The sequence below is a fragment of the Colobus angolensis genome, unplaced genomic scaffold (genome assembly GCF_000951035.1).
Source record: "Colobus angolensis palliatus isolate OR3802 unplaced genomic scaffold, Cang.pa_1.0 Scaffold349, whole genome shotgun sequence".
Taxonomy (NCBI): domain Eukaryota; kingdom Metazoa; phylum Chordata; class Mammalia; order Primates; family Cercopithecidae; genus Colobus; species Colobus angolensis.
The window spans coordinates 711,079-733,847 of record NW_012116810.1 but is presented as its reverse complement, the minus strand read 5'-3'; the positions used below and the strand labels follow the sequence as shown (position 1 = coordinate 733,847).

At 41.4% G+C, this 22,769-nt stretch overlaps 1 protein-coding gene across 2 annotated transcripts in view; it reads left to right on the top strand.

Annotated features, from left to right (window-relative positions):
• The window catches only part of POP1 (processing of precursor 1, ribonuclease P/MRP subunit (S. cerevisiae)), a 43,977-nt gene that overhangs the window by 5,512 nt on the left and 15,696 nt on the right, over positions 1–22,769 (top strand). For both annotated transcript variants that reach the window (XM_011952728.1, XM_011952729.1), the window contains exons 2-11: positions 1,122–1,265; positions 5,412–5,579; positions 6,173–6,348; positions 8,298–8,546; positions 12,059–12,146; positions 12,592–12,779; positions 14,594–14,850; positions 14,973–15,066; positions 18,476–18,587; positions 19,187–19,306. In XM_011952728.1, the coding sequence (XP_011808118.1) occupies positions 1,124–1,265; positions 5,412–5,579; positions 6,173–6,348; positions 8,298–8,546; positions 12,059–12,146; positions 12,592–12,779; positions 14,594–14,850; positions 14,973–15,066; positions 18,476–18,587; positions 19,187–19,306 (1,594 nt within the window). In that variant the 5' untranslated portion in view covers positions 1,122–1,123. The remainder of the gene's footprint in view (positions 1–1,121; positions 1,266–5,411; positions 5,580–6,172; positions 6,349–8,297; positions 8,547–12,058; positions 12,147–12,591; positions 12,780–14,593; positions 14,851–14,972; positions 15,067–18,475; positions 18,588–19,186; positions 19,307–22,769) is intronic.

Here is a 22,769-nt window from a genome sequence, read left to right as displayed (position 1 = left end):
GGGGTACTTCACTAAGGAGTGTTCACCAATTTGGAACTTTATGTCATTAGTGGCATTGTTACCTTCTCTTGGAGGCACTAGTACAATGCACCTGTGCTGCTTTGCCTTTGTAGCTGTTGAATTCATGGTAATTCTATCTCTAGGTAGAAGTAAAGACTGGTATTAAAATATTGAACTGCTTTGAGAACTGTTTGGTGTATACCAGCTGCTCTGAGCTGCGCTACCTCCTAGTGTGTCCATGTATAGGGCCCTTCGGATTTCCTACAGTTAGCAATGAAAGAGTTAATCACTGGTGCCTCGGGATTGGAGGGCTTCCAGGACCATTCTCCAGCTTTATGGATTGTGCCAATGCCTGTGCTAGTGCCTATGTGGATGTTGTTATCCCCTGGATTCAAAATCTATTTCAAAATATCATCTAGTGTAGTTGTGGTGAAATGGTTACATACTGAAATATATATTATTTTATTAAAATTACTTCTTAGGTCTCCTTTATGTTACATTTAGGGCATGTATTGTAGGGTATGTCTTGATATGTGTCTAATAGGTTATAACATTCATTTCATTTAAAAGTAGAAAACAGCTGCTTCAAACTGAATCAGTAAAAATAGGGGATGTTGAGTTTGAGAGCTGGGAACTGCTGAGTGGTAAGTCAATTGGAGTCCCACTGTTTTTGTCCTTTATCTTGCTTCAAATTGAAATCATTATCCATTGCTTTTGTAAATTAAATATATAGCTGGCCACATCTGAGTAGCGGAAATGAAAGCATCAGTAATCTGTGTTGTTTTTAATAGAGTTTCTCCTTTTGGAATAGGGTGTTTTGTATTTCATTGATTCAGGTGGCTCTTATTTCATCTAAGAATCAAGATAAAGTATTTGAACTAATTAATTTTTTTATCATCCATAGTAATCTTATCTCATTTTTCATTCTTCTAACAGACTTTATTTGATATCAACAGTTGTACATGATTTAATTATTTGACAGTGCAAACTGGAATGTACTGATAGGGTCTCTTCCATTAGTAGACTTATTTTGAATCACATGAATATTTACTCATTAATTTATTTTTATTTTTAAGTGGAAGTTTCCTTTCCCTGTATTAAATGTATTACTTTCTTTCCAGAAATGTCTAATGCAAAAGAAAGAAAACACGCCAAGAAAATGAGAAACCAGCCCACCAATGTGACTCTGTCCTCTGGCTTTGTGGCTGACAGAGGCGTAAAGCACCACAGTGGAGGTGAAAAACCTTTCCAAGCTCAAAAACAAGGTAAGATACACAAAATAGACCAGCCATGGTGGCTCACGCCTGTAATCCCAACACTTTGGGAGGCTGAAGCGGGCGGTTCATGAGCTCAAGATATCGAGACCATCCTGGCCAACATGGTGAAACCCTGTCTCTACTAAAAATACAAAAATTAACTGGGTGTGGTGGCACGTGCCTGTAATCCCAGCTACTCAGGAGGCTGAGGCAGGAGAATTGCTTGAACCCAGGAGGTGGAGGTTACAGTGAGCTGAGATTGCGATACTGCACTCTAGCCTGAAGACAGAGGGAGACTCTGTCTCAAAAAAAAAAAAAAAAAAAAAAGATACACATGATGCTGTCTCCACTCCCATTTTGATCAAATTGCTTTTGTCAGCTCTTTTGATAGTCATTATCTAAATAGTAAGTGAGCTGAATTAAAAACAGATACAGTAGACCCTTATTATTATTTTTCAATTTCCTATTTGCAAGTTTGCCTTCTTGCCAAAGCTTATTTGTAACCCCAATGTCAATACCCATGGAGCTTTGCTATCATTTGTGGACATACATAGAGCAGGAAAAATTTGAGTTGCCCTGTGTTTATGTTCCCAGCCGATCATCCCAGCTTTCATGCAGAAATGGCCGGAGGATGGTGGTAGTACAGGGGCAGGGCAGTACAGTAGAGCTCCAGCTCTACTGGGGTTTGAATCTCAGCCCTGGGGCAGCCTCATGCAGGTCACTTAGCATTTCTAGACTTCATTTTCTCTTTTGTAAAATAAAGGAAATAGACTCTACCAGGAGGAGTTGTTTTTAGGATTTAAGATGATAATATGGCCATGGGCAGTGGCTCACACCTGTAATCCCAGCACTCTCAAAAGCTGAGGTGGGCAGATCACCTGAAGTCAGGAGTTCGAGACCAGATTGGCCAACATGGCGAAACTCTGTCTCTACTAAAAATACAAAAATTAGCCAGGCATGGTGGTGCGTGCCTATAGTCCCAGTCACTCGGGAGGCTGAGGCAGGAGAATTGCTTGAACCCGGAAGGTGGAGGTTGCAGTGAGCCAAGATCGTGCCATTGCACTCCAGCCTGGGTGACAGAGTGAGACTGTCTCAAAAAAAAAAGAAAAAAAAAAAGATTATAATCTATGTGAGATGAAGATATATATGTATCCCCACTAGGAGGAATGGTTCGGTATTCACTAATTCATTGACATAATTCAGTGACTGTATGAAACATAACTACTATAAATAATGAAAATTAGCTGTGCATATTTTAGAGCTGGTATATTTTATTTCTACCTTAACATCAGTGATTATTGTACTTCTGTATTTCCTAAGAGAAGTGCAGTATAGTCATCATATCTGTATTTCACTGATGTGTTGATTTTAGAGCCTTATGAAGTGATAGGAAGATTACAGTTGTTCATTAGGGCAGTGGTAGAAAATGCTAATTTGGGAAGACAGCAAAAGCAAGTGGCCAAGAACTTGCTTGGAATGCTTTAAAAAACTGTGCATTGGGTCTGATTAAGTAAACTTTAGAGTCAAGTTCATAAGGTCTAGATTCAGATCCTACAGGTGATGCCCACCATGCCATGTGATAAACCTTTCACACATATTATCCTCACAGTGTTTTAAGATTATAGTGGTTTAATAATTAACACCACAATTGAAATAAGCAGAAACATTATGAAATTCTCTACTGATCTCTCCTTTAATTTACAGACAGTTTTTTTTTTTTTTTTTTTTTGAGACAGAGTCTAGCTATGTCGCCCAGGCTGGAGTACAATGATGCGATCTCGGCTCACTGCAACATCCACCTCCTGGGTTCAAGTGATTCTCCTGCCTCAGCCACCTGAGTGGCCGAGACTACAGGCGTGTGCCGCCACTCTTGGCTTATTTTTGTACTTTTAGTAGAGACAGGGTTTCACCATGTTGGCCAGTCTGGTCTCAAATTCCTAACATCAAGTGATCCACCTGCTTCAGCCTCCCAAAGTGCTGGGATTACAGGCGTGAGCCACTGCACCTGGCCACAGGCAGATATTTAATGTTGTCTTATAGTCATAATTCCCAGACACTTGTGTGAAAGTGTTGCCTTTTTATTTGGAGACGGAGTCTTGCTCTGTTGCCTGTGCTGGAGTGCAGTGGTGCGATCTTGGCTCACTGCAACCTCTGCCTCCCGGATTCAAGCAATTATCCTGCCTCAGCCTCCCAAGTAGCTGGGACTACAGTCACATGCTGCCACACCCGGCTAATTTTTTGTATTTTAGTAGAGATGGGGTTTTACCGTGTTGCCCAGGCTGGTCTTGAACTCCTGAGCTCAGGCAATCCGCCCACCTTGGCCTCCCAAAGTGCTGGGATTACAGGCGTGAACTACTGCACCTGGCTGGAAATTTTGCTTTTTAAATTTTTAAGACAGGGTCCCACTCTGTTGCCCATGCTGGAGCGCAATGGCACAGTCCTGGCTCACTGCAACCTTGACCGCCTGGGCTCACGTGATCCTCCCACCTCAGCTTCCCGAGTAGCTGGGGCTACAAGCGTGTGCCACTGTGCCCAGCTAATTTTTTTTTTTTTTTTTTTTTTTTGTAGAGACAGGGTTTCGCCACGTTGACCAGTTAGTCTCAAACTCCTGGACTCAAGTGATCCGCCCACCTTGGCCTCTCAAAGTGCTGGGATTAGAGGTGTGAGCCACCACATCCATCCTGGAACTTTGCTTTTAGTTATTTATTTAGTATAGTAGCTCTCAATTTGAGTGTGGTGAGAATTAGGATAAAAGACTGTACACAATCATGTGGATTAGAGTATTAAGGGAGTGTCGTTTGGGCTGCTGTAACAAAATACAGGTTGAACATTCCCGATCCAAAGATCTGAAGTCTGAAGTCCTCCAAAATCCAAAACTTTTTGAGCACTGACATGACACAACAGGTGGAAAATTCCACGTCTGACCTCATGTGATGGATCACAGTCAAAATGCAGGCATATAACACACAGTTTATTCAGCATTCCCACGGGAAAAAAGATGTTCCTAGCCCCCTTCAGCTGGGGTATAAATATTTCCAAGCACTCCTAGATTTCACCACCTAAGCACACCTGCAAAGACAAATAAAATGGCATGTAATTTTTACTGTTAAATACTTACATGTGAATCAGCGTGAGAAAGTGATTTCTTATCAGTAGCTTATAGATTCCGAGTCAGGAAGGGTGCTGATGCCAGCCAACCACAGATTGTCCACAGGGTGGCTGAGATAGTGGCACCTTTGCTTTCTGATGCTTCAGGTATACAATGTGCAAAAAGTTTCATGCACAAATTATTAAAAATATTGTATAAAATTACCTTCAGGCTATGAGTGATAAGGTAAAAGAAACATAATTGAATTTTGTCTTTAGACTTGTGTTCTAAGATACCTTAGACTTGTGTTCAAGATACCTCATTTTATATATATATGAATATTCCAAAATCCAAAAAAAATTGGAATTTGAAACACTTCTGGTCCCAGTTATTTCAGATGAGGGATACTCAACCTGTATCTTACTGGGTAGCTTATAAATAACAAATGTATTTCTCACAGTTCTGAGGGCTGAAAAGTCCAAGATGAAGGAGCCAGCAGGTTTGGTGACTGGTGTGGGCCTGCCTTCTGCTTCATATACATCACCTTTTTACTGGGTTCTCACATGGTGGAAGGAGTGAGGGTCTCTGTGAGGACTCCTTTATAAGGATACTAATCTCATTCATGAAGGCTCATGACCTCATCGCCTCATGACCTCATTGCCTCCTAAAGGCCCCACCTCCTAATACCATCACCTTGGGGGTTAGAATTTCAACATTGGAATTTTGGGGGACATAAGCATTCAGACCATACCAGGGAGCTTAGATTTGACATTCATGTTGCACTATTTATAGGAGAAAATTTCCCCTGTATCTGTCATATCCAGGGTCCTTTATATGTCATCCTGACACGATTACCTTGTGTGCTACCTACTAGCTTTGTGACCTCAGGCAAGTGAATTCACCTTCCTACGTAAGATTCCTCTTTAAAAATAAGTAGTAATAGCCACCTTACAGGGTGACTGTAGGATTGAAAACATGGTCAGTGTTGCCACCCAACAAATATTAGTTCTCCACTATAATTTTTATCTCTGATAAAGGTGACATGTTTCTTTTTGAAAATATACTAGAGCCTCATCCTGGAACTTCACGACAGTGGCAAACCAGAGTCAACCCCCACTCTCTGCCTGACCCTGATGTGAATGAGCAGTCTTCCTCCAAAGGGATGTTTAGAAAAAAGGGAGGATGGAAAGCAGGTCCCGAGGGCACGTCTCAGGAGATCCCCAAGTATATAACTGGTGGGTACTCATAAAGAAGTGCAGTTTGCTTGTATTTTGAGCTCTTCGTGTCTAGTGCAGCAACAAACTGCCCTCCTTGTGGTCCTGGCTCTGCCTCCCCTGCCTCTCCTCTCCTCCTCCCACTTCAGACCCTTCTCACCTCTAGCCTGGACTTTGACCAGAGCTTCCTTGGGCTTGATGGCTCTCCCTTCTTCAGTTTCTCTCCCTGTCTCTTATTCATCTTCTTACAAGTCTTTGTGAACTGTTCCTCTTTGTCTTAGCCCCCACGCCTGTCTTGTTTTAAATATGCCATCCATACTCAGCATGGCATTCTCCAAAGATGGAAAATTGCATATGCACTAATGGCAACCAAACCTTTATTTAAAGAGCCTGTCTCCAGGCCCTTTCCAGCCTCTTCTGTTCTTCACCCTATAATCCCCAACCACACTACCACATTAAACCCTGTATTCCTTGTACATACCTTAGATGTGCTTTCTGGTCTCTCTTTACACCTTCTTGGTGGAGGAATTCACTTAAGTTTCCCCAGCAGCCTGTTTATTCTCCAGCGTTAATTCAAGATTGGTGTTTAATGACGTTGTCAATTCTTTCAACAGCTTCTACTTTTGCTCAAGCACGAGCGGCTGAAATCAGCGCTATGTTAAAAGCTGTGACCCAGAAGTCTTCGAATTCACTGGTTTTCCAGACTCTGCCACGGCACATGCGACGAAGAGCCATGAGCCACAATGTCAAACGTCTTCCCAGACGGTTACAGGAGATTGCACAGAAAGAGGTTGGAGTTCCACTTAGTGTAAATGTTTAGAAGAGTAACTCCTAGAAGAAATTGAGAAGTATTGACCTAATAGAATTTATTAAAAATGAAAACCAAGGCTAGTGCAGCAACAAACTGCCCTCCTGGGCATGGTGGCTCATACCTGTAATCCCAGCGCTTTGAGAGGCTGAGGTGGGCAGATTGCTTGAGCCCAGGAGTTCAAGACCAGCCTGGGCAACATGGCGAAACCTCATCTCTACAAAAAATCCCAAAATTAGCTGGGTGTGGTGGTGCATGTCTGCCTGTAGTCCCAGCTACTTGGAAACTGAGATGGGAGGATCCCCTGAGCCAGGGGAGGCTGAGGCTGCAATGAGCTGTGATCGCGCTACTGTACTCCAGCCTGGGCGACAGTGAGACCTTGTCTAAAAAGAAAACAAACAAACAAAAAAACTTGGAAAAGAACACCCTCATGGTTTTTGTTTTTGTTTTTGTTTTGCATATATTTGATTTAATCATTATCCAAACTTCTTCTTCCCTCCAAGCCAAATTAACAGACAATTGGCTATTACAGGTGCTTTGAAATACAGCATTTGATACTCCTCTTTTGTAAGGGTGTTGAATAGTTTATGTTCCCTTCCCAAATGTAAAAAAAACCTGACCCTCTTTTTTTTTTTTTTTTTTTTTTTTTGAGACGGAGTCTCGCTCTGTCACCCGGGCTGGAGTGCAGTGGCCGGATCTCAGCTCACTGCAAGCTCTGCCTCCGGGTTCACGCCATTCTCCTGCCTCAGCCTCTGGAGTAGCTGGGACTACAGGCGCCCGCCAGCTCGCCCGGCTAGTTTTTTGTATTTTTTAGTAGAGACGGGGTTTCACCGTGTTAGCCAGGATGGTCTCGATCTCCTGACCTGGTGATCCACCCGTCTCGGCCTCCCAAAGTGCTGGGATTACAGGCTTGAGCCACCGCGCCCGGCCAAAAAACCTGACCCTCTTACCAAGTACTTTTGGATTTGTGTTTTTGGAGTGTGGCCAGCTTGGGGTAGGAAGGTTAAAAAAAGCAACATCAATGCTTAGCATTTGCTTTCTGACTTTTTCAAAGTTGAAAACTTGCACTGGGTTTTAATTTTTGTACAAGTCTAATTGTGTTTTGGCTTCATCAGAATTCTAGACTTGAACATTCTAAGATTAAGCCAATGTCTTTACTAATTGGTTTAAAACCTATTTATTGAGCAGCCTTCTATGTACCATTGCTATGCTAGTGGTGGGGTTTGAGTTCAAGAGGGAAAACTAACAAGGAATTTTATACTTTCTGGATTTAATGTAAAGTCTATTTGCCAGTGATAGCATTCAGCATGTGTCTGTCTGTAGCCTAACTGAAATGAAATGTGTGGATTTTCCTCACTTATATTATTTTTGGTCTTAAGTTTCTGGTTTTAGTTACTGTTCTACAAGTTAAAATGATAACAAGAAGCTAACATTTGACTTCTTCTTTCTTGCCCTCTAATACTAATAGCCATATGTCTTCCTTCTCTACTTACGTTGAAGAAACCAAGTTAACAATTTTTTTTTTTTTTTTTTTTGAGACAGAGTCTCGCTCTGTCCCCCAGGCTGGAGTGCAGTGGCGCGATCTTGGCTCACTGCAAGCTCCGCTTCCTGGGTTCACACCATTCTCCTGCCTCAGCCTCCCAAGTAGCTGGGACTGCAGGCGCCCGCCACCACACCCGCTAATTTTTTGTATTTTTTTGCCAGGATGTTCTCGATCTCCTGACCTCGTGATTTGCCCAGCTCGGCCTCCCAAAGTGCTGGGATTAAAAGCGTGAGCCACTGTGCCCAGCCCCAAGTTAACAATTTAAGCAAACTAATGGGATCTATAAAATATTCCACTTAATCTAAAGTTATTTGTTTGCATTCCTAACCATTAACTCTGTTTTGAGATTCTTACAAACCGGGATATGTCTCTTTTCTTGAAACTATAGGCAGAGAAAGCTGTACATCAGAAAAAAGAACATTCAAAAAATAAATGCCATAAAGCTCGAAGATGTCACATGAACCGGACGCTAGAATTTAACCGTAGACAAAAGAAGAACATTTGGTTAGAAACCCACATCTGGCATGCCAAACGGTTTCACATGGTCAGGAAGTGGGGCTACTGCCTTGGGGAGAGGCCAACAGTCAAGAGCCACAGAGCCTGCTATCGAGCCATGACGAACCGGTGCCTCCTGCAGGTGAGCTTTCCCAGTGGGCTTTCTTGTTATTTTGGTTTGATCCTTTCCTATTGAGACCTTTAGAATAGTTTATGGTATGCCAAGCCCCGTTTATGTGGTTATTCATTGGAAAAATGATTCCTGAGCATGAGGCCTGGGTCCTTTGCCAGATACTGGAGATCAGGCAGCCTAAAGTCACTTCACTACCAGTGGAGCATTTCTAACCTGCTCATCACACTGGAGGGCGTCCCCCAGAAGTGCTGCTTGAACTGAGCTCTCAGGGATAAGATGGGAGGGGGGAAGGCAGAAGGAAGCCAGGTGAGAGTGAAGAACTGGAATCAATTCTGTGTGATAGAGATGGAGAGCAAGGCAACATGAGGGCGAGGTTAGGCTGGAGAAAAGAGTAGGAACCAGATCGTGCAGGTCTCGTTGATCATATCAAGCTTTATTCACTATAGATTAGTCTAACAGTCATTCACCAATAACAGATATTTGAGAATCTACTGTGTACCCTGAACAGGGTTCAAAATGCTGGTCTAGGTGTTTGTGGGTCAGTGGGATGCTAAAGGATGTTTTAAATTTTAAAAGCTTTGAGAGGACACATTATTTTAGAGCCTCTTAATAGTATTTATCTGATTGTTCCCTCCTCTCAGTAGCTAATTCAGTTGCTTTCTATTTCTTCCAATACATATTTAGAAATTTGTTCTTTGCAGAAGGGCCTATCTTTCAATGGCAGAGTGGCCTTGGCCAAATTTTGAAAGCGATTATTATTGGTGACCTTTGATACCCCTTGAGAGTAAGCAATACAAAAATCTTTTTTAAAAATTGTGGTCAAATATACATAACAAAACCATTTGACCATTTTAAGTGTTCAGTTCTGTGGCATTAAGTATGTTTACGTTGTGTAATCAGTACCACCATCCATCTCCATTTTATCCTCCCAAACTGAAACTCTGTACTCATTAAACACTAACTCCCCATTCCTTCAGCCCCTGGCAGCTACCCTTCTACTGTCTTATCTAATAATTTGATCCTATAGGTACTTCATAGGAGTGAAATCGTACGATATTTGTCTTTTTGTGACTGGCTTATTTCATTTAGCATAATGTCTTAAAATTCATCCGTGTTGTAGCATGTGTCAGAATTCCCTTCGCTTTTAAGGCTGAAGATGTATTCCATTGTAGGTATATACCATATCTTGATTATCCATTTATCTGTCAGTGGACATTTGGCTTACTTCCACCTTTTGGCTATTGTAAATAATGCTGCTGTGAGCATGGATATGCAAATATCACTACAATCCCTGCTTTCAGTCCTTTTGAGTATATCCCCAGAAGTGTAATTGCTGGATCATATGATAATTCTATGGTAAGTTTATGTTTAATTTTTTGAGGTACTGCCTTACCGTTTTCCATAGCAACCGTATCATTTTACATTCCCACCAGCAATACACAAGGGTTCCAATTTCACCTCATCCTTGTCAGTACTTATTACTTATTTATTTGTTTGATCACAGTCATTATAATGAGTGTGAAGTGAATAAGAGCACCTTTTAGGAGCCTTTGATTTGAGAACTCAGCAGCAGAAATCACAGATTATAGTCAAGTTCCTCATTGACATTGAGGAAGCTGGGTTATAGAGAGATGAAGTGACTTGCCTGGGCTCACACAGCTTGTTGGTGGCCCACATAGCACTTGAGTGGCTGATTCCCCTGGCCTGCGCTTTTTCCACTGTCCTCTGCCGATGAGTTACTTTTCATTTTGGGCAGAATTTTTGCTAAAGTTATTAGATACTTTCTTTAAAATTTGATCAGCCCTAAGTAATAAAAATAATAACTAATAATAACAAATATTAGTGAGTGCTTAATATACGCCCTACCCTGTTTTAAATGCTTTGCATGTGTTTATTCATTTAATCCTCACAATAGTATGAGGTAAGGAGTTACCATTATTTCCATTTTACAGATGGAGAAACTGAGTACAGAGAGGTTAGGTAATTTATCCATGACCATATGGCCAATGAGTGTTGAGGTTCAGATTTGAGCCCAGTTGCCTAACTCCAGGGTTCCACACTCTCAACCATTATTCTCTGCTGTCACTTGTTTGCACACATTTGGGTGAGCTTCCTCTGGCCACTGACAGCTGAGAGCTGGTCACTGGATGGGAAGATTTCTTTCTGTGAGTGATCATATTGATTAATGTGTGTTGTCAGAATCATAGCTATAATTTGCCTTTTAGTTCTAGTTGCTCAGTGAACTGAAACTGCTTAAAGGTGCCATAGCAGAAGGGTTGGTTTGGCAGGTCACCGAGCCTGATTAGAATGCTGGCTTCTCCACTTAATGACTCTGTGTCTTTGTTCAAGTAACAATCTCTGTGTCACAGTGTCCTTGTCTATCAGATAAGATAACCATACTTGGTACATCTGATTGTCAGGAAGACTAAATGACAGTTCATGTAAGGAGTTAACTCATTACTGGCACTCAGTAACCCTTCAATGACTATTAACTATTACAGGCCAGGCATGGCAGCTCATGCTTAGAATCACAGCACTTTGGGAGGCTGAGGCAGGAGGATTGCTTGAGCCCTGGGGTTCAAGACCAGTCTGGCTGGGCAACATAGTGAGACTCTGTCTCTGCGAAAAAAAAAAAAAAAAAAAAAAAAGCTGGGTGTGGTAGCTCGTACCTGTAGTCCCAGCTACTTGGGAGGCTGAGGCAGGAGGATTGCTTGAGCCCAGGAAGTTGAGATTTCTGTAGCTGTGATTGCACCTCTGTACTCTAGCATTGGCAACAGAGTAAGACCCCGTCTCAAAAACAAAACAAAACAAACTATTAGAACTGTTATTATTATTATGGATACTATAACTATTGAAACTTTTAACATTGATTTCATTAGCTTAGTTTGATCTCTCTTCATCTTACTTAAAATTCTGTGTTATTACTTTTACTTTCTTTGTACTGTGCTTAAAGTTGCATATCATGGTTAAGATTGAGCATGGGAGAAATATGGGATGGATTAATTGCAATATTGTATCTCTAGGCTTAGTGTTAAGTAATCTTGAGGTCCTGAATTACCTAATCAAATTGAGCAACCTGAGCATAATTTTGCAGAATTCATTACTGTTTTCCTTATTTTACTCTGGTTTGTTATCTTAGGTAGATTTTGGGGGTGAACGGTTCTTTACTTAGAAGCAACAGTTATATACCCTCCATAGAATCTGTCTATGAATATGGGATAAAACGTAGATTATCTAAAAGGTAGGATACTGTAACTTACATTTTTAAATGGAGATTCATTTTTATTTTGGTTCGGATTGGTTTAAAAATATTTGCTAAGGTAACAGGAATGGACGGGTTTAGATATTTTTTCCCCTAAACCATCGGGCAGGAGAAGGTTTAGATTTTGACATATGAGAATATAGCTTTAGCAATTTGTTTTGTGTCTTAGGCCTCTGAAGTTTTTGTGATGTGGCTTTTGGCTTCTTAGCAGTTTTGCCTATGTAAATTCCTAAGTACTTGTGTCTCCCGCTTTGTGCAGGATTTATCCTACTACTGTTGTTTGGAGTTGAAAGGCAAAGAGGAAGAAATACTAAAGGCACTTTCTGGAATGTGTAGCATAGACACAGGTAAACTTGTTTTAAAGCTGAGTTCTATTTTAGTCTTTGTATATTTATTCCTTTCATAAAGAAGTGTCTACTGTAAGCATTTGGAATTCAAACATATAGAAAAACATATAGAAAAGACACTAATCATTCCCGATGAAAATATTAATTTAAGAACAGTTGGGTTGGCTTTTAAATCATTTCTAACATTGTCAAGTTTTATACTTGACAGTGATAGAGTCATTTTTCTGGTGGGGTGAACTGACAGAAAGAAACTTGAAGCTCTCATTATTCATTTAACACATATTTGTTGAGAACTTATTGTGTGTCAGGCTTTGATCTGAGCAATCCTCACAACCAAAACTTCACCTCTCATGGAGGCAGACAGTAAATGACAGTGTGGCTATCAGGAAATAGGACTGCAGTCTCAATACCTGGAATTATGGAATTTTGCTTTTGTTGATGTCAGGACTGACGTTTGCAGCAGTTCACTGCTTGTCTGGAAAGCGCCAAGGGAGCCTTGTGCTTTATCGAGTGAATAAATATCCCAGAGAAATGCTTGGGCCTGTTACGTTTATCTGGAAGTCCCAGAGGACCCCTGGTGACACTTCTGAGATCAGGCAGCTGTGGATCTGGCTGCATCCAGCCCTTAAACAGGTATAATCTTTCAGGTTATCTCCCATTATTCTGAAACTGCATTTTTAATTACAGCTGGAAGTCAATACTGTAGAAATGTAAATAGTGTAAAGGTTTGTCTAATAGTCTGATATTTATATATGGGGGGGCTCTGTGAATATTGAATGAAGTGAATTTTTAAAAAACTGATATAATTTGTGTTTAAAAATGTCTAGCTGACAAAAAGCAAATATATTCGAAGTATATAATATGATGATTTGATGTACATGTTGCATACCACAATCAAATAACACTTCCATCACCACCCATGCTGTACATTAGATCCCCAGAACTTGTTCATCAAATAGAATGAAGTCAGGGTGGGGCATGGTTTCTCATGCCTGTAATCCCACCACTTTGGGAGGCTGAAGCAGTTGGATCGCTTGAATCCAAGAGTTTGAGACTAGCCTGGGCAACATGGTGAAACCCCGTCTCTGCAAAAAAGACAAAAATTAGCTGGGATTGGTGGCATGCGCCTGTAGTCTCAGCTACTTGGGAGGCTGAGGCGGAAGGATCGCTTTGAGCCCAGGAGGCAGAGTTGCCGTGAGGTGAAATCGTGCTATTGCACTCCAGCCTGGGTGACAATGAGACCCTGTCTTGAAAAAAAAAAAATGAAACTAATCTTGACCTCTCATATTTTTAGTAAGTCATAAGTAGAAGTAGAGATAAAAACCAGCCTTATGCTAATTATTTGAAATGTTGAATTGGAACTAATGTTTCTACCATGACTGAAGTGGTTCACTAGTATCTAGGTGCTAGTTGCAGCCTATTTGATAATGAAAAGCTATTTCTGAGTACTTCTGATGATTTTTCACACTGAATTTAGCTTAGCTTCCCTTCTTTAGCATACTCACTACTTAAAAAAAATTTAGTCAGCGTGATCATGTTGTTTTCATAATATTTGATTAACCCTACCCCTAACCCCAGCCCTAACCCATTTTAAATTTTAAATTTCAATTTTTTTTTGTTTAAAGTGACATGTGCTACTCAGAACACCCCAAAATGCTTTTTTTAAAAATTAAAGTTAGATTAAAAAAAAAATGTATTTTTTGAGACAGGGTTTTGCTCTGTCATTGAGACTTGAGTGCAGTGGTGCAGTCATAGCCCACTGCAGCCTCTACTTCCTGGGCTCAAGTGATTCTCCTACCTCAGCCTCCCGAGTAGCTTAGACTACAGGGGTCCGCCACCATGTCCAGCTAATTATTTTTTTATTTTGTGTAGAAACAAGGTCTCCCTATGTTCCCGAGGGTGGTCTCAAACTCCTGGGCGGAAGCCATCCTCCCACCTCAGCTTCCCAAAGTGTTGGGATTACAGATGTGAGCCACCGCACCTGGTCCAAAAAAGCTTTTTGGTGATTAATTTAAGTTAATCTGTGAAGGGATAAAAATGTGAATTTTTTTTTTTGAGATGGAGTCTTGCTCTGTTGCCCAGGCTGGATTGTGATGCCATGATCTCAGCTCACTGCAACCTCTGCCTCCCAGGTTCAAGCGATTCTCCTTCCTCAGCCTCCTGAGTAGCAGAGATTACAGGTGCCTGCCACCACACCCAACTAGTTTTTGTACTTTTTAGTAGAGATGGAGTTTTGCCATGTTGGTCAGGCTGGTCTCGAACTCCTGACCTCAGGCGATCTACCCACCTCGGCCTCCCAAAGTGCTGGGATTAACAAGTATGAGCCACCATGCCCGTCCAAAAATGTTAATTTTTAAAGCGATGAAAAAAAAAAATAACCCAACTAAATTTGTCATAATATATTTAACTTTCAGGATTTTAAAGTGAATATTTAAATATATTTTTAGGATATCTTAGAGGAAATAAAAGCAGCGTGTCAGTGCGTGGAACCCATCAAATCAGCTGTCTGCATCACTGACCCACTTCTGACACAATCCCAAGAAAAAAGCCAAATTGAATTGCCTGATGAGAAAATTGGCAAGAAAAGAAAAAGGAAAGACGATGGAGAAAATGCTAAACCAATTAAAAAAATTATCGGCGATGGAACTAGAGATCCATGTCTACCATACTTTTGGATCTCTCCAACCACAGGCATTGTAATCAGGTATGAGTTGAATTTGCTTTGAACCTACTGAATATTTTCAGTGAAGACTTGCTCTGTTTTTGTCAGTGGCACAGATGTTGTGTGATGGAAGTTTCCATTTTAAGATCTTCTTTCTTTTTCAGTGATTTGACGATGGAGATGAACAGATTCCGGCTGATTGGGCCACTTTCCCACTCCATCCTAACTGAAGCAATAAAAGCTGCTTCTGTCCACACTGTAAGAGTAAAAATGACGGTAGTGTTTTATTCTAATCATGTTTTTCCTGTCAAATTTGTGAAACCTAATATATAATTTGGTAACATTTTGGGCCATGGCTTTTAGATGTTTATTTCCCTACTTACTATCAAAGATTTTGTTATCTTTCACTTCTCCTAGAAGACCACAACTAAGTGGATATGATCAGTAAACTGACTGTTCTTATTTAAATACAAACTGCTGTGGTAGCTATGAGCCTTGTAGAGGGTCTTAACTTCTGCTTCATAGGTAGGGAGTCTCTAAAATCCCTGAAATTGTGTGCCAGATTTTGTGCATTTGTGCTTGTGCCATGTAGGTTTTCTTTCTTTCTTTTTTTTTTTTTTTTTTCTGAGATGGAGTCTCGTTCCGTCGCCCAGGCTGGAGTACAGTGGTGCGATCTTAGCTCACTGCACCCTCTGCCTCCCGGGTTCAAGCGCTTCTCTTGCCTCAGCCTCCTGAGTAGCTGAGACTATAGGTGCGCACCACCAGGCCCAGCTAATTTTTGTATTTTTAGTAGAGACAGGGTTTCACCATGTTGACCAGGCTGGCCTCGAACTCCTAACCTCAGGTGATCTACCTGCTTTGGCCTCCCAAAATGCTGGGATTACAGGCGTGAGCCACCACACCTGGCTGGTTTTCTGGGGCTAGTTTTAGGAATCTAGAATACCTAAAAAGGTTAAGAGCACTATGTCTAGGGCAGAACTTCCAGTAGAGCTTTCTGTGAGGGTGATGTTCCTTTGTGCTGTCCAGGATGATAGCCATTAGCCACATGTGGCAGTTGAATACTTGAATTGTGGCTGGAGTGACTGAGGGACTGAATTTATACCTTTACTTAACTTTAATTAACTAAAAATTAAGTCTGAGTAGCTCTATTGGCAAGTAGCTAGCACAGAGACTAGCTTAGGAATCCGTACCCTGGGTTCAGATCCTGTTTGTTTTCTGGTCTTAGTGCAATTAACTTTTCAATGCCTGTGCCTCTCACTGACTTGACGTGGTCAAATATGATGATAGAGCTGAATAGATTCTGAGTTTTTAGAAGTTTTTAAAATACAAAAGCTACTTTTCTCCATCTTCACTGCCTCTGCTCTGCTCTCAACCAGTGTTGTCTCTTACCTGAACACTTAGGGGATCAGGAAAGGATTCTAGAGGGAACCTTACGTTTCCTCCATCCCTCCTCTTTTTTTTTTTTTTTTTGAGATGGAGTCTCGCTCTGTCGCCCAGGCTGGAGTGCGGTGGCCGGATCTCAGCTCACTGCAAGCTCCGCCTCCCGGGTTCACGCTATTCTCCTGCCTCAGCCTCCGGAGTAGCTGGGACTACAGGCGTCCACCACCTCGCCCGGCTAGTTTTTTTGTATTTTTTTAGTAGAGATGGGGTTTCACCGTGTTAGCCAGGATGGTCTCGATCTCCTGACCTCGTGATCCGCCCGTCTCGGCCTCCCAAAGTGCTGGGATTACAGGCTTGAGCCACCGCACTCGGCCCATCCCTCCTCTTTTTCAGCCCATTCTCCACACAGGAGACAGAGTGATTTTTTGATAATTTATTCACCTCTTGTTGCTTCCTGATAAAAAGTTTTTGAATAGCTTCTCATTGTAATTAAGATAAAATCCAAAGTGTTCAATGTGACCCACGTAATCTTGTGCCTTCTTGCCTCTGAGGCCTCATTTCTCCTCACCTTCTACACTTCAGCCACCCTGACCTTCTTTCAGGTTCTAGAATGTCAGTTCTTGTCTCCCTTAGAGCCTTTGCACCTGTTTTTGTCTTCCAACTACTGAGCATTCTGCCTCCACCACTTTTTGCTTGGCTGAACCGTCCTCATTCTTCAGGTTTCAGTCTCTAGCATTTCCCTCTAGCATCCTTTCCTGATCCCCCAAGTTAAACTAGATCCCTCCCGTTGTTTTCAGAGCATCTTGCAAATTTCCTCAATTTGTTTGTATGGATTTGTGTATTTATGTAACGTCTGTGTCTCTCGTGAGACTGTGAGCTTCATAAGGGTGAGGATAGGGTTGGTCCTGTTTTTTACTCTCTCCCCAGTGCTTAGCACAATGCCTGGCACAGAGAGGGTGCCCCGTAGCAGCTAATAAGTTGTGGAGCAAAGATTTGAACCTACGAAGTTTGTTTCCAGAGCCTGTACTGTAAACCACTAAGCTGTGCTATCTGAGTTTCTGTGAGTAAATGGTACCTTTGCTTTTTTTTTTTTTTGTGAGACAGAGTTTCGCTCTGTCACCCAGGCTGGCGTGCAGTGGCACAATCTCAGCTCACTACAACCTCCACCTCTTAGGTTCAAGCAGTTCTCATACCTCAGCCTCCTGAGTAGCTGGGATTACAGGCGCCAGCCAACGCACTTGGCTAATTTTTTGTGTATTTTTATTAGAGGTTTCGCCATATTGGCCAGGCTGGTCTCCAACTCCTGGCCTCAAGTGATCCGCCTGCCTTGGCCTCCCGAAATGCTGTCATTACAGGCGTGAGCCACTGCACCCGGCCATGATTGCTTCTTTAGGATCTGTAAGTGCACATCCTACTTCAGTGAACTTCAGCATGAGTTGTGGCTATAGATTCCCTTCTTGCCATGCACATGATACTTGAAGAGCTTTTTGAAATCTTCCTCAATTCCTAGTTCCATGTGGAAAAGATATACATTTCTAGGAATACTGTAGTAGTAGTATATCCTTTATCTGGAGAGTTCTTCAAGAGGTACTGGTTTGATTTTCCTTTGGTGAGGAACATTTTATTGCTTACATCAGAGATGATGAAGTTAGCTCTAGTGGAAGAGGACCAGGTGTGGTGGCTCACACCTGAAATCCCAGCTCTTTGGAAGGCTGAGGTGGGTTGATTGCTTGAGCCCAGAAATTCAAGACCAGCCTGGGCACCATAGTGAGACAATGTATCTACAAAAAATAAGTTTAAAAAATTAGCTAGGCATGGTGGCGTGTGACTGTAGTTCCAGCTCCCAGCCACTTGAGAGGCTGAAGTGGGAGGATCACTTGAGCCTGGGAGATTGAGGCTGCAGTGAGCCATGATCGGGCCACTGCACTCCAGACTGGGTGACAGAGTGAGACTGTGTCAAAAAAAAGAAAAAGTAAGAGAGGAGCGAGGCCTCCTCTGTTGGTACTGTGCTCTGGAGAGACTGGGTGTGAAGTATCTTAGTGAGTTAGTCTATCCTCATATGTGAAATCTTGAGAGAAGTGTAATACTATATCCTTGCTACTAACTGAAAGAGTAGTCTGGTATTAATTACTATGTTAAGTATAGTGGCAACTTCCCTGGTTCACCCCATAACACATTCATTTCTACACACAGAAGAAGAAAGAGTGGGGGCTGATATCACAACCATGACAAAATTATGAAGGTGGATTCATTGTTCGCCCGGTGAATAGTGGTTGTTATTTTTCAGGTGGGAGAGGACACAGAGGAGACACCTCACCGCTGGTGGATAGAAACCTGTAAGAATCCTGACAGCGTTTCCCTTCATTGCAGACAAGAAGCCATTTTCGAGTTGTTGGGAGGTATACGAAGGGAAGACTGGGTTGTGTTGGGGAGGGAAGGGGGCTAAAAGAGCCTTTTGCAATTGGGCCTCCAGCGTGTAATATTGCTTTTTAACCTGCTGCTATTGTGACACAGCAAGAGGACCAAGTAAGAGTCGGACTGAACTCAATGAATAAACACTATATTCATGCCTGGTTATGAAACAACAAACAAATGAGATGTTCGTATTCTAAGTAACTGGCATTCTGATAGTGGAGATAAATGCATACGCCAGGTACTGACCTAAACTCTATACTTACCTGCACACAACTGCGGTTTTGCTCATAGCTGCTATAGTTATCACTGATAGAAGCATGTGTGTTCATTTCATAAAAGAACCTTTTTTTTATGTTGGCTTCATGTTTTTTTGCGAGAAACCTCATTCTTAATGAATGTTAACTTATTCTCTAAAAGTATCAGTGGGAAGAGAGGGAATACATGCTTTTAAGTAATTAGTCCAAGAAAAACGTTTCATTAGAAACTCTGAAAGATTTAAAAATACAAACAAATATAGATGTATTATGAATGACTTTCTGTAAGCTTCTTTTGGTTGTTTTTGTTCTTTTTGTTGTTGTTAAAGGAATAACATCACCAGCAGAAATTCCGGCAGGTACTATTCTGGGACTGACAGTTGGGGATCCTCGAATAAATTTGCCCCAAAAGAAGTCCAAAGCTTTGCCCTATCCAGAAAAATGCCAAGGTAAAGTTCTAAAAACACCCCAGGTTTTCCTTACGATTTTGAGCAGGCCAGTCTTATTAGAAGAGTTCTGTCTCTGACACATCTCCAGTAACTTCATCTGTAAAAAATTAGGGCAGTCTCCTTACCTGCCCACTTTACAAACTGATTATGATCTGAGGAAATGGTACGTGTGGAAGTGTCTTTTAGCTGTAAAACATGTAGCTTGATACTTATGTTCATTTTATTTTCCGAGTTCTCTCTTTTTAGTATCTAGTAAAACCTGTCTCTCTGCAAACTACGTTCTCTGAAAATGTCTGGCGTTTCAGAATTTTAATTGTGAGGAAGGGATCTGCACCCGAAGCTGGTCTTGTGCTCATTGGAAGCCTCTGTCTGACCATACAGATGATCCAGGTTCGAATCCTGGCAAGGCCATCCCAGGTGCTGAAATATAAGATGTTTTGGTTTAGACTAAGTAGAATGGCCTGAGAAAGTTGTTTGGCTGGGGTGGCATAGGAGGTGGGTAAGGGGCTGGCTAAAATTTTGTTCTCATCTGAGATTGGCAGCAATTTTGATAATGTCTCATTGTATTTACTGTCATTTAAACATGATTAGCTGGAAGAATAATTAAAATTACCATGGCAATCTTTGGAGGTAAAGTACAGGTTTGTGTTGTAACGACTTCAGAATTTTTTTTTTGAGATGGAGTCTTGCTCTTGTCACCCAGGCTGGAGTGCAATGGCGTGATCACTTCTACCTCTGCCTCTCAGGTTCAAGCGATTCTCCTGCCTCAGCCTCCCGAGTAGCTGGGATTACAGGCGTCCACAACGCCTGGCTAATTTTTTTTTGTATTTTTCGTAGAGATGGGGTTTTACCATGTTAGCCAGGCTGATCTCAAACTCCTGACCTCAGGTGATCCACCCAGTTCAGCCTCCCAAAATGCTGGGATTACAGGCATGAGCCACCATGCCCGACCCAGAATTTTTTTTAAATGTAGTTAGATAGCTTATTGAGGGGGCAATAAATTACTCTGTCAGAACTTCACATGAAAGGTGGATTGGATGAGGGAGGAGTTTGAAGATATATAGGTAAGTTAGTTAATTATGAAGCCTAAGACTTTACTCAGTGAGTCATTGCCTCTTTCTTTTCTTTTCTTTTTTAATATCAATGTGGTCTGGTGCAACGTAAAAGTTGCAGCATTTACTACACCATTAAATGTTGACTATTATAATCACCTTAAAGCTATAAACTCCACTTAGTTTCTCTTGCTACCTCAAATCCTTTTTTGGAATGAGGTGATTATTAAATCCTCTCTAAGGCTTTTGTTTTAATATGAATCAGCTCAAGGAAAATTAAAAGTCTATCTTGAAAAACGTGATTTGGCCGGGCGCGGTGGCTCAAGCCTGTAATCCCAGCACTTTGGGAGGCCGAGATGGGCGGATCACGAGGTCAGAAGATCGAGACCATCCTGGCTAACATGGTGAAACCCCGTCTCTACCAAAAAATACAAAAAACTAGCCGGGCGAGGTGGTGGGCGCCTGTAGTCCCAGCTACTTGGGAGGCTGAGGCGGGAGAATGGCGTGAACCCGGGAGGCGGAGCTTGCAGTGAGCTGAGATCCGGCCACTGCACTCCAGCCTGGGCGACAGAGCGAGACTCCGTCTCAAAAAAAAAAAAAGAAAAACGTGATTTAATTTGACTCCTGAAGTCAAGCAGTCCTTCTGCCTCGGCCTCCCAAAGTGCTGGGATTACAGGTGTGAGCCACCATTCCCAGCTAGAGAGCTTTTAAAAGGGAGGGTACGTGAAGAACCTGAAGTGATAATGAATATTCTTAGATGCTTTGGAAAAGTTTGCTTGATCAGCTGGTTCTAGAATTTGAATTAAATCTTAATAATGTGTTTCTGCAAATCTTTTCAACTTTATTAACACAATATTTCACTATATAAGTAACTGGTTTTCTAGGTGAGATTTAAAAATATAATTTCTGCCGTACTAGCTGTTATTTTATTTGCAATCTTTAGTATTTGCCATTTTGCTTTGATGGATTATTTTGATTAGTTCTTGTCTGTGAGAGACCAATTTCTTTTAGGAAATACTGAATTTACATTGTGCTTGTGGGCTTATCATCTTTCCCTTTGAACACTCTTTGGTAGTATGACTTTCCCGTACTACCCAAAACATGGAAGGAGAACAGCTGCCTTTAGAGTGATCGGTTGCAGGTCATCCTTTATATTTTAGAGCTCTTGCAAGCACTTTGAGAGCACTGATCTGCAGTGGACTTGAGCAGTGCCCATTTAGCAGTCATGTTCTCTGCTTCACCTGGGTCCTTTTAACTGTTTTGCATATTTTATTTAAAATAGTTTAATCTGAAGGCTGTAATTTTGGTTTTATTTGATTTCCAAATGAGAAAGCCTTTTACTGGTTACCTTTGCTTCTCTGAGTCAAACTCATTAAAAGAAAGTTTAATGTAACATTTGGTGATCTTTAAATACGTTTAAGAAAGAAGAAAGCCAGCTCCTCTCTTCAGTCTTTAAGTCACATTCTGCAGTTAATATAATCAATTCAAGAACTTTTGTCAGTGAAAGAAAACATGCTTTATATGAGTCTGGGGGAAGGACTCAGAATTACATTCAGAAGTGGCAGTCATTCTAGGCACACTGATGTGGGTACTGATTCTAGGGTACTGATGTGAGTCTCAGCTGGGGGTATTGTTTTTCTCTTCCCAGTAAAGACTATTGACCTGAAAGGGCTTTCCCCTTAGCCTTCAGACATACTCCACTTTGTTGTAAATAGACTTTATTTTTTAATGCAGCTTTAGGTTCATAGCAAAATTGAGCATAAAGTACTGAGATCCCATGAACTTCCATCCCCCTCTATGCACCGCCACCACACAGTCCGTGTCCTTACTAGAGTGGTACGTTTGTTACAGTCCATGAACCGACATTAACACATCATTATCACCTAAAGTCCTCAGTTTGTATTAGGGTTCAGTCCTGGTGGTATATATACTCTATCGATTTTGACAAAGGTGTAATGACATACTCACCATAAATAGCATCATACAGAATAGATTCACTGCCCCCCAAATCCTGTGTGCTCTGCCTATTCATCCTTCCTTTACCCCTAACTTCTGGTAACCACTGATATTTTTACTACCTCCATAGTTTTGTGTTTTTTAGAATATTATATAAATGGAATCATACAATACATAGCCTTTTCAGATCAGCTTCTTTCACTTAGTAATATGCACTTAAATTTCCTCTATGTAGGCCAGGCATGGTGCCTCATGCCTGTAATCCCAGCACTTTGGGAGACTGAGGCGGGCAGATCACCTGTGGTCAGGAGTTAGAGACCAGCTTGGCTAACATGGTGAAACCCTGTCTTTTTTTTTTATTTTTATTTTTTTTTATTTTTATTTTTTTTTATTATACTTTAAGTTCTAGGGTACATGTGCATAACGTGCAGGTTTGTTACATATGTATACTTGTG